The sequence below is a fragment of the Orycteropus afer genome, unplaced genomic scaffold, assembly GCF_000298275.1.
Source record: "Orycteropus afer afer isolate SDZICR_OR568_19922 unplaced genomic scaffold, OryAfe1.0 scaffold00209, whole genome shotgun sequence".
In the NCBI taxonomy this organism is placed as follows: Eukaryota; Metazoa; Chordata; class Mammalia; order Tubulidentata; family Orycteropodidae; genus Orycteropus; species Orycteropus afer.
In genome coordinates this window covers 894,481-906,945 of record NW_006921796.1, presented here as the reverse complement: position 1 = coordinate 906,945, position 12,465 = coordinate 894,481, and the positions used below count along the sequence as shown (strand labels likewise).

Genomic DNA, 12,465 nt, shown 5'->3' with positions numbered 1-12,465 from the left:
TGGGGCCGTGGTAAGTGTGCTAGATGTGTGGGGACTGCCGAGGGAGCCTGGGAAAGCCCTCAAACTCCCAGTGAGCCAACAGAATTGTTTAAAGGGGTAACTCTAACTTAGCTTAAGTAAGGATGGATGCTGTGCTGTGGTAGCAGGAGGACAGCCGTTGCTTGGAGCTGTCATATTAGCTACAGAACCCCAAACAGCAGCTGAGGCATAATTAAAAAGCTAAACAAAAAACTGAAATTAGAAAGAGATGAGGTCCACAGCCTCAATGCTGGTTAGAGACTTAGCAAATTAAAGAGGAACTGAATGTACTGGCATATTGCTATGCTAAGCTAAAAGGCTAAGGGGCTCAAGGGAAAACTCCAGGCCATCACAGAGCCTCAGGAGGAGACGCTCGTGGGATACCTTAAATTACAAGTCAAACGATTCAGACATAATAGAGGACTCAGAAAAAGAGCTGCTGCCTCAAAGGGCAAGGCCCTTACACCCAAAAACCAAAGCCACTGCCATCAAGTCGATTCTGACTCATAGCACCTCTAAAGAACAGAGCAGAACTGCCTCATAGGGTTTCCAAGGCTGTAATCTTTATGGAAGCAGACTGCTGCATCTTTCTTCTGCTCAGCTGCTGGTGGGTTCAAACCACCAACTTTTTGTTAGCAGCTGAGTACTTTATGCATCTCAACCAGGCTCCTTAGACCCCTTATTCAGTCCAAAATAAAACAGACCAGGCAAGGAAGGGTACAGGGGGTCCCCCCACCCCTGCTAATCAGACTTTTATCATGAAAGAGTATACCCCTGCTGAAATGATCGACCTCACGGAAAAAATTCAACAAAATCCAGAGTCCATAGCCTCATGAATGGTGTTTATGGGATAATGGAGCAGATGGAATTGTGCTGTCTTACACAGAAGCAGAAAAAATAAGTACTATCACTTCTTTCATGTCTATATGCCAGTGGCAGCATGGGACCCAAAACATACCAGGTAATCACACCTTGATTGACTGGTAAGTCAGGCCTGTTGACTCACCTGGCCCATAGAGGGTCAAGTACATGGAGCCAGAACCCTGGAGAAAAATGAAAGATGACCAAAAGATGCTTTGTGAACTGATGAAAAATGCCGTATTTCTGATGTGTTTCGGGAACCAGACAATGAAGTATTTACTGAGAGATGAGGAATAAACTGCTTAAAGAAGCACCTCCCTATTGGAAAAGGATACTAATTCCTATGATTACTCCCCTCCCCAGAGCCCCAGTATATGATGTGGGCAAATCCCTAAACGGACTAACAAAATTAGAGGACCATGTGCCCTGGGTACATAGTATGACAAAGGGAAGGAAGAGTTTAAAAAGAAAAACAGAATCAAAAATGCAAAGTGAGTATCAGATGTCGTAGGACTCAGTCCACGTGGGAATGTCCAAAAAGGACACAGATAAGCAGTCTAATGTGGTGCTACTCAAGTTATATATATAAAATAAGAAAACAACCACCACCACCACCAAGCCCTAAGCAACAATATGGTAAAGCCTGATCAAGAGGATGAAAGGAGACTCAGCGAAAAAGCTGTCCATTCTGCCATCAGAGGCTGGAGACAATGTGCAGCCTCAGAGAAGGAAGCTCTCCACCTCCTCTGATGGTCAGGCCAAGGGGACCCTCAACGTAGGGCCAGACAGGGGAACCTACGGCCCCCCATTGGTGAGGAGACCACATGTTGGTCTCCAGGGAACAAACAAAAGGTCCTTGGTGGATACCAGGGCTGGATATATTTTAATTCCTAAAAACCCACATAAATTTGCAGGTCTTACAGAATAAAGAAAGCACCCCTGGTGCTGCAGTGGTTAAGTGCTTGGAGACTAACTGAAAGGTTGGCAGTTGAAACCCACCAGCCACTGTGTGGGAGAAAGATGTGGCAGTCTGCTTCTATAAATATTTATAGCCTTGAAACCCCAATAGGGCAGTTCAACTCTATCTTTCAGCGTCACTAAGAGTCAGAATTGACTTGCCAACAATGGTTTTTGGTGTTCTTTTATGGCATATACAGATGGATATGGAGGTGGATCCATCCCAGTCAAAAGGACTAAGATCATCAGGCAAACTGGTAACACAGATCATTCTGATTTTGGAGTTTGTTTCCCCTATCTCCAAAAATATTTTAAGAATCTACACATTTCTGGAGACCTCTTTAGAAACAACACTCAGAGAATTTCACCTACAAGTGAGAAGTATAAAAACCTGCTTATGCAAGGTTGTGCTAAATGAGAACTGCTTTCTTAACCTAAACCCCAGAATATATAGTAAATGTCAAACAACATTTGACTGGGGTGCGGGGGAAGCGGCAATAAAGATATTTCTCAAACTGTTGCAAAATTTTAAAAAGTATGAATAATCAAGTTGGCATAAAGCCCATACTGTAGTCCACTATGGCCCATCCACAAGCTCAGTGGCATGTGGCAGATGACTCGGACTACCAAGAATTAAAAAGGTGACACCCTCCTATACATGCTGCAGTTCCCCATGTCGTTAAGCCATTGGAACCATGTACTCTGGAAATTTCACTCTGTACCACATTTGGCCAGCTTTCTGTAGTATTTCCTTAAGCCCAGATGTTTTAAGATATATTTGCCTTCACCTGGTAAGGGCAACAATGGACCTTTCAGGTGCTTCCCCAAAGTTATTTACACAGTCCTACTATTTGCCAGGAAGCTCTGGTAGCGTAGTGCCTAAGGCACTTGACTGCTAATCAGAAGGCTGACGGTTCAAACCCACCAGCCACTCCTTGGAAGGAAGATGGGGCAATCTACTTCCCTAGTGACACTGCCTCGGAAACCCAAGGAGGAGTCTCTATGAGTCGGGTCTGACTTAATGGCACATAACAACAACAACACTATTTGCCATGGGTTGGTGGCTCAAGACCTAGCCACAATTCCCTTGCCAAGAGTACACCTTGAGCACAATGTAAATAATGTTATGTTAACCTCTAGTAACTTAAGCCTTTTACAGACCACAACCAACAAAGTGGTAGAATATCTTCATCAGTAGGGATGGGCTATAAGTCTCCAAAAGATGCAGGGGCCTAGTGGAGGAGTAGAATCTCCAGGAGTCATCTAGTTAGGTAAGACTCAGGTGTTGCTGTCAATGGTCACAGACAAAATCACCACCTTTCTGCACCCACAAACAGTTAAAGTGATGCATGTTTTCATAGGTTGCTAGGTTATAGCAGTGTCCCTACCCTCTGTATAAGCTAATAAATAGGGGAGCCACCCGGGACTGGGGTGCTTCACAAGAAAATGCTTTCTCCAAGGCTAAGGCATTAGAGACCAGAGTCTGGTGTACTCTATGACTTAGATGTCACAGTTGCAGGGGGACAATATGAGATGGGCCCTGTGGCAATGCAAAAACAAACACAGGTAGCCAATTAGCTTTTGGTCCCAGCTCTTCAAGAGCACTGAAACACACTACACATTAAAAAAAAAAAAAAAAAAATCTTAGCTGTATGTAATGCCTTATTACAAACATGGGGCCTTACTAAAAAAACCTCAATAGAAGTGAAAACAGGCTACTCTATAAGGAGGTGTGGGTAGATGACCTCTTCACCGAGCCTAGATTGGCTGTGGTACAGAATAGCACTCTAGTAAGATGACTTGCTTATTTACAACAGAGTAAGCTGTCCCTAGCCTCCCGTCCAAGGAACTATAGGAATTCTTAAACCTATACAGTGTACCCATGATGTACCTGCAAGACCACAGCTGATATCCCCTGAATGCCCTGCACGGGTTTCAGTGAGGAGACCCCACTCCCACCCTCAAGAGATGCATGGCATACAAATGGCTCTAGTGCTGGCCAGCTGCCCACATAACATTCAACCCAAAACAGACATTATTTGGATTGAAACAGCTGGGCATAGTCAATGAGCAGAGTTATGTAGAATTTGGTTAGTGATTTCTCATAACCACTTCTGTTGACTACTTACACAGACTCCTGGGCAATAATAAAGGTCCTTGAGATATCACAATGGAAAATGGAAAACTTGGAAATTAATAAAAGGTCTTTATAAAAGCAAGAGCTGTGGTGAGACACCTGGGACAAGTTATAACAACTTAGTTCTAAAGTGACTGTGTTCTGTTCTGGTACCTACCACTAACTCCCCTGTACACAATATAGAAGCAGGTACCCTAGCAGCCGTAAGAGCCCTCACCTCTACTGATAATCAAAACATTGCCATATGGAGACACATAAAGGAAGGACATCAAGGTGCCCAAACCATCTGGAGGTTACCACAACAGGCAGGACTTGCTGTTACCAAGAGACATCGTGCTCACTAGAGTCATGTCTCGTTTGCTGCTCTAAATGCCCTTCTCAACCTAGGGATGCATCAAGCCACATTAGAGGAGAGGACCCTTTGCAAATGTGCCAAATAGATTATACAGAACCCCAACCCAAGAACAAAGGACATCATTTTTCCCTCGCCTGTGCAGATACTTATATATAGATTATGAACAAGCTCCATTCCTAAATTTAAGTCCACTTTGTATGCAAGTCAGAACAGTTAGGTATGGTTTGGTTCATATCTAATGTCAATTAGTCAAATGTTTGTCTAGATGTATAGCATACCCTTCTACACATAAGAAACATTAAAGAAACACTTGCAGATATATTAAAACATCATTAACATAAAAATACATTAATAACATTTTGATGTGTACTGCAAAGTAGCACCTGCTTGTCATTATGAACCATGGTCTGCACCTCAACTTTTTAATAGAGTAGGCTTTACTGGGTCTGGTTTGTAACTGCAGGTTGTTATGTAAGTCAGATGTTCCTAACCCAGCAACTACCTGTAGTGGACTTTTATAAGCTTTTCTACAGTAAGCGCACATCAAGCCACTACCACTTCAGGCTCTAAAAAATTAACTGCAATGTATGGCACAACTAAAAAGATTAATAGTGACCAAAGGTCTCAATTTACTGGAGCTCTTATCTAACAATGGGCTGAAAACCGGTATCAGTTGGCATTTGCATCTGCCCTGTAACCCCCAAGGGGCAAGGTTATTCAAAAGGAAAAATGGCTACCTGAAAAAATAATTCCCTGATGGGTCTACCCACCTTGTGCCATTGGGCGGTACTTCTCCCTGAAGTCCTGAAAACACTAAATGAACGTCCCACCAAGGGAGGATGGTCTCTGTATGAGCAACTAAGCATAGAGCACTACCCAGGTAAGTCTACAGGTAGTCCCTGACTTACAATGGGGTTCTGTTCTGACAAATCAGTTGTGTAAGTCAAATCCCTCATTTTTTTTTAAGTTTTCATTATTGCCTTATATCATCAGTATCTTTAAAAATCATATACAACATTGAACATCTGAGAATAACATCAGTATATTATGCACAGCGACACTGAATATAGTACATATTATTAACAATAAGATGTAAAAACTACAAAGATGGCTGTTAAGTGCAGTTCATAATTTGCATAAGTTGTAAGTTGGGGATTATCTGTATTAGGCTATGAAAGACATCAATCACCAGCTTTGTTCACATGGAAACTGGACTCTACAAAATGAATGCTGTAACTTAGAACTTGGATAACCATAAACCCCAGACTGAAGAAAGTACATTAGGGAGTGGGTGGGATTCTTACTGCCCATAAGGCAAGAGGATTTCCCCTTTAGCCTTTGACCCGATGTTCCACAGTGGCTGAGTTCGAGACAAGTGCGTGGCCAGCCTCCCCTATTAACTACTACTACATAGAGACCTCCTTAGGTGCAAGGTGCAGTACACCCAGTCGAGCAACACCCCACAAGCCACCAAAGTTTTGACAGGAAGTGGTAAGTTACATATTAATAGAAAATAATGATTGCCCCATGTAAGTGACTAATAAGTTTCTTTCTTTCCACTAAAAGCTTAATCAGCCTTCTTTTTCCCTGGGCCCCAGCTAACGTTGTTTAAAAAAGGAAAACAAATTCCTGTCCTGGGTGTGCCATGCTGCCAAAATAGCAAACGAGTCTGTTAGAGTGCCAAAATTAATGCCTCTTAGCAGCCAAGGAGGATCCCCATTAAAAGGCCAAGATTGTGGTTCACTCTTGGATAACTGAACAAAAAAATTTAAATAGTATGTTAGCACAGTGGTATTATTAAATATACTACATATACACAGGGAGTAGATGTCACCCTTCCCACGCACAGGATAACCTTCCCTAGTCTGGCCTCACAATGATAAGCTATGGATACAAATTTTACAAAGCCTAACAATGTAACCTCCCAACAATGGGGTCATTACCAGCAAATATGGGATAGATTCATGTGGTTAATACACCAGTAGCTGGTATCATGTAACACCAATGAGGAGTGCTGAGAACAATATAACCATACTAAAGACAAAGAGCCTGGCAATGCACATTATATGGGGGAAAAAAACCATGACATTGGTGAAAGCCACCACTTGCGTACAAACCTCCAACTGGTATGCCACTGATTAGGGCCGGTGACCAGAAATATTCTAGATAACCCATAACAGGTTATATGGCTATATGGCACTAATCTCTGGCCTTGGCTGTCCCTTTTTTGTCTGGGTAGATACATTCTAGGCTTTCTTTGGATCCATTCCTTCGTATCAAAGGTTACACCAGTCCTTTAAGACAAACCCATTTTGAGGGGGCAGTGGAATAAATGGTCTGTATTTTCTTAGTGGGATTACTTACCTGCTGTTTTTACTTCTAGTAGCAGCAATATCAATTTTATGACCAAAACTGATACTTTAAAAGTCAGTCACCGCTGCCCTAAACACTAAATATAAGCTCTCTCCTCTTAATGCAAAAAACTGCCGCCATGGGAAAGGGGATGCTCTACAACAAAATGACTTTGAACATAATGGCAGTCTAGGGAGCACCTGTGCTTTATTAAAAATTAACTGTAGTATACAAGTAGCTCTGGTGGCATAGTGCCTAAGGTATTTTGGCTGCTAACCAGAAGGCTGGCGGTTCAAACCCACCAGCCACTCCTCGGAAGGAAGCCTGGGCAATCTACTTCCGTAGTGATACTGCCTTGGAAATCCGAGGAAGGGTCGCTATGAATCAGATCTGACTCGACGGCAGTGCGTTTGGTTTTTTATAGATATACAGGCAGCTCCAGAGTTGTGATCATCTCTTAAGTGTGAATTTGTAGGTAATTCAGAACAGGTGCATACAGTTCTTATTTAGCCTTACTTTGGTGCAGGGTCTAGTCCAAACCAGTTTAGTCATGACCAATGAGGCTGAATCAGAACAGACTCGAGTTTTTTAATTTGGGTGAAGCAGAACGGTAAGTGGAACAGGAAAAGTTACAAGTCGAAGCCCGGGAATGGAAGACCTGGGAGAGGTGCCCTTTCAGGGGCCTGTTGTGGGAGACTGGATTACTGTCAGGGCTGTGGGGCATGAGTTCAAAGAGGTACAGTCAGCCACCACCTTAGAGCAGGGCATGGCTATTCCCACTTTTGCTGCTTAAGCAATCTGGTTGCTATGCAATATGCACGCCGTCCTTTTCTAAGAGAGAGATTAATAATAGCTGAACATCAACCTATAATTTTTCCCGTTCTGGTTATCACTCCAGTTCACCCACATTTTACAAATTGTAGTCTGGTCTGCTGTCCTTTCATTGGCCATGAATCAATCAGGACTACTGGCTGGAAGTCCTGTATTAGTTCAACAAAAGCCTTAAAGTCATTTCAGTGGTTTTAAGTTGCACGTGCAGCAAGTGAAAATGACTGATGAAATAGGAATTGGTTTAATTATTTCCAAGTGAGGGCAAATTTACATAACATTAAAGGGCAAGTGGGAGTTATCCAGGAGTTTCCTAACCCTAGGGCTTCTGTAGTCCCTATAATGCAGCCCTTATGTACTTACAAACCCAATTAGGTGGTATAAAACACATAAAAAGAACACTTGGTGGGCAAAAATCAAGGGGTGGTTCTCTGGGTGGGAAGCCTGGTAGAAAACCTTGCTATTTGGACTTTTTTTTAAAAATCGAAGTAGGTAGAACTGTTTTTATGCACTTGTTTATATTGATGATGTTTTAGTAAGTTTAAAAAGGAGCCCCATACTTGCTCTACCCCATCCTACAGAATCAGAAAATCTCATGAAAGAAGTGGACACAGGAGATTTTAAGAACTGGACAGAAAGAGAATTGTGTAGGGCTGAGACAGCCAACACATATCCCACCCACAAAAGACTCTGGGAGTAAACGAGAGTAGCCGATTGGTCAATAATGTTATCACATACTTAAACAGTTCTACTAAACAGATGCTCCTCCACCCACGAAGCCAAGAGCTATAGATTAACCTTTAAGAAGACATTCCTTAGAACTGTTTCTAAGGACCCAAACAGTTTGAAGTCCTACAGCATGCAGTCACATCTCTTTCTCTCTCTGCCTGCACTCACTCTCAGAGTATGTAAACTATATTAGCACAAAGACACCCCCCCCCTCCACAGACATAACCCAGGTGATTCTTCCCAAGCTTCATAGTGTTTCTCTCTGTGCATAAGTTTCTTCTAATTAAAAACTTTGGACTGATCTGGCTTTCAGTGCCTTTCTTCAGGATCCACACTGAATTGTTCTGAGGGCAGTTCAGAGCCATAATATCCTCCAGCTCCCACCTTTGAAACTGCCCCAGCCATTACTCAAGACAACAAAACAATACTGCAAAAACACAGAGATGATTTGAATAGTCAAAGGGGATATTCAAATGACCAATAAACACATGAAAAGATACTCAACATCATTAATCATTAAGGAAATGCAAACCAAATGAGATACCACTTCACAACCACTAGGATGACTGAAAAATAACAACAAAACCAAAAACTGGAAAATAATAAGCACTGGCAAGGATGTGGAGAAACTGGAACTCTCAGACACTACTGGTGAAAATGAAAAATGTTACAGCCACTGGAAAACAGCCTGGCAGCTCCTCAAAAAACTAAACATAGAATAATTCCATCCCTAGATATATATATCTAAGAAAACAGAAAACATATTCTCACAAAACCTGTACAAAGCTGTTCACAGCAGATTATTTACAATAGCGAAAAAAAGTGGAAATAATTCAGATGTCCATGGGTGTATCCATACAAAGGAATATTATTCAGCCATAAGAAGGAATGTAGTACTGACACCTGCTGCAACATGGATGAACCTTGAAAACTGATGCTACATGAAAGCAGCCAGACACAAGAGGCCACATAGCGTATGATTCTATTTCTGTGACTTACCACTATTCCTCTAAACAAATAACCTACCCTTCCTCCAATACTCATTATCCCAATGAATAGTTCCATCCTCCCGGTTCCCCAGAAACCAGGATGTTCTCCCTAACTCTTCCCTTCCCCAACTTCATCCAATCACGTCTTATTCTGTATAAACATCTCTTAGACTCAATTCACTTCTCCTTAGCATCTAGATTAGGAAATTAGTCACTTAAATTATTACATCATATTCCTAGCCTGCCTACTTGCCTCCAATCCAGTTACCCTCACCATATAACCTCCTTGCTCCCATTTTATGCTTCAACGATTCTGACCCACTTAAAAGAATTTTAGTTCTAGGCACTTACCAGATGCCAATGCCTGTCCTTGTCCTTTAGGTCTATGCTAACATGTACGTTACCTCCCCTTTCAAGTCTTCCCTGACCATTCCATGGCCTGGTTACATGGTCCTCCCTCAGGTTCCTTGAGCACCCTGCACATACCGTCCTGTATTGCAATAGCCTATTTACTTGTCTGTGGTTCTCACCAGATTAAGCTCCTTAAAGGCATGTACTGTCTCTTACAGACCATCTTCTCCTCTGCATCTAGCACAAAGGCTGCCAGTAGTAAGTATTCTACCCATTTGCTGCACGAATGAAGCATGCAATGATACTGACAAACTGACTGTTTGATATTGCTTTTATTTTATTGCCCCATAAAATGAATTGTCACAAGTCTAACTATAGAAATTTAAGTGGATTCTGAGGAAAAAAAAAAAAAATTGCTATCCACCTATACTATCCTTGGGGGACAGAAGTACAAGCGCTCTAACAGGCAGGCTTCTTTTTGCCTTATGTTTAAGCCCACTCTTATAATTAACTACCCATTTTTGATCAGAAATACCTTCAATATTACCAAACTGAGCTAATCTGTGAAATACAGAAATGATTATTTTATATTTCCTTACTTTTGGAGGATGCTATAAAACCAACTAAATGTTTACATTATCATTTGGCTTCCTTAAGGAAAAGTCACCACATTGACATAAAAAACAAGACAAAGGCAAAGAAAAATTCCAAAGTCTACTTACTTTCTATACTTCCTTAATCAAATGTCTGACTTCATGACTAAACTTGTTAGGCCTTTGATGGCTCTTACTACCAATATTTCCAAAAGAAAAATGCTAAATACACTCACAAATTGTAAACAAGGTTGCCATATTTTCCTTGTTTGAATTGGAGTCTTCCATTTGCAGTGAAGATGGTACAAAAGAAAGACTGTCTGAAGATACATCTACATGACCTGTCCCCATAGCAACCTCCGAAGTGATGGAGGAGACTGCCACAGGTTCTAGGCTGAGGCCAACTTCATGGAGGGAAACAGATTCTAGGGAGGCGAGGTTGTGTGAGGTAGAGAGTGCCACGCTTACAGAGTTGGTGCTCATGGCCACGGTGTGGATGGAGTCACTGAGGGTATTATCAGACATCCCGTTGACACGACTTGCAATGTGGTCTGTCTCCATGACCACAGGGAGGTCCAGGCCATTCCCATGAATGGGTATCACACCACTATGGCCTACAGTGTCTGCTGCAAGGTTGTTGCTCACAGAATCCACAGACAGAGGTTCATGACTTCTGGAGTCATTGGGGATTTGGGAATGTTCGCCTGCAACACCATCCATTGTAAGCTCCTCTGCCATTCCATCTGTAGAGATTGGGCTGGTAACCCTAGAAACGTTTTCCATAGTAATTGTTGTGTCCAATGCCACCTCATGGCCATCACTGGGATGAAGACTTTGGGTACCATGTGTATTCACAGAGCGAGAGTCTATTGAAACAATGCCTGGTTCTAATCCAACATTTCCATTAGACTGATACGGATCCAGTGCTGATGGGTTACTGGCGATAGATAATGCTGTATTACCATCAACATTTATAGAGTTGGGGTGGATATACTGAGGAGGAGGTCTGTCAGCTAAATAAGATAAAATGCCTGAGAAAGGAAAAGATGAGATATCAGGGACTTTTTGGTACATTGTTAAATATATAATCCTCTATCCACTTCTTCAGTTTAATCAATACATATACTTTATAAATAGCAACATACATACATAATGAGTATTCCCTGTGAAACTCTGTGTCTAAAAAAATTAACCTTACTCAGTTGATGTCAACTGAAAATTAATCATTTCCATGCTGCCTTTAAAATATAAATGAGTACAATTCCTGAGTCCTAAGATGCTAAAAATTTGCTGTACAAGAAATAATGAAAAGGTAAATGATTTAAAGGCAGATCTTTCACTGTGAAATATGAAATTTAACTGAATGTAATTACATTTTAAATGTTAAGGTACCATGTGATATATTAAGCTCTATCCAAAACAAGTCCCAATGGTACCTGCTTTATCAGAGCAAACAAAAAGAATTTTTTTTTTAGCATGTATGCTCATGAAGCTGTGGTAAAACTGTACTTGCTTCACTGCCAGTGGGAGTGTAAATTACTAAAGCCCATTTGGAACACAAGTTGCCAAAACCAAACTCATTGCCACTGAATCGATTTGATTCATAGTGACCCCTTGTTGGGTTTCCAAGGCAGAAACACTACGGAAGTAGATTGCCCAATCTTCCTTCTGAGGAGTGGCTGGTGGGTTTGAACCGCCAGCCTTCTGGTTAGCAGTCAAAGCCTTAGGCACTGTACCACCAGAGCTCCCCAATATGAAATTAAAAATCTTAAAAATGTTCCTACACACTTACACAAGAATTTCACTTATGGTAATCGACCCTAAGTATGTTTTGTAAATACTGCACAAAAAGATACTCATAAGTGCTTAGTTATAATGATAAACAAAATTGGAAAAACTAAAGCGTCCAACAAGACTGGTTTAATAATGGAACAACCATTCAGTTGAATGTAATACATCATTACAAAAGATAATTATTAAAACTATGTGCAACAGAGAAAATTATTAAGTGAAAAAAAGCAAAGACATACAATTGCATACAAAGTATGATCTTAATTATGACTAACAGGTAAAAACCTACACACTGAAAAAAAGACAAGAAGGAGGTATACCAAAAAGACAGGTGGCGAGATGAGAGTGGTTCTCTGCCTTCCCTCTTATTTTCTATTTGCTAAATTTTCTGAAATGTAAATTTAACACTTCTATAACAGAATAGGAAGGAAGGTTGGGCAATCCTACTTCCGTAGTGATACTGCCTCAGAAACCCAAGGAGGGGTCGCTATGAGTCGGGGCCGA

At 41.4% G+C, this 12,465-nt stretch overlaps 1 protein-coding gene across 1 annotated transcript in view; it reads right to left on the bottom strand.

The window, feature by feature from the left end:
* Positions 1–12,465, bottom strand: part of PRDM4 (PR/SET domain 4) — a 62,460-nt gene that overhangs the window by 37,449 nt on the left and 12,546 nt on the right. The window contains exons 4-5 of the mRNA XM_007948248.1: positions 10,407–11,201; positions 9,757–9,814 (exon numbers count right to left, since the gene is read on the bottom strand). Coding sequence (XP_007946439.1) covers positions 9,757–9,814; positions 10,407–11,201 — 853 coding nt within the window. The remainder of the gene's footprint in view (positions 1–9,756; positions 9,815–10,406; positions 11,202–12,465) is intronic.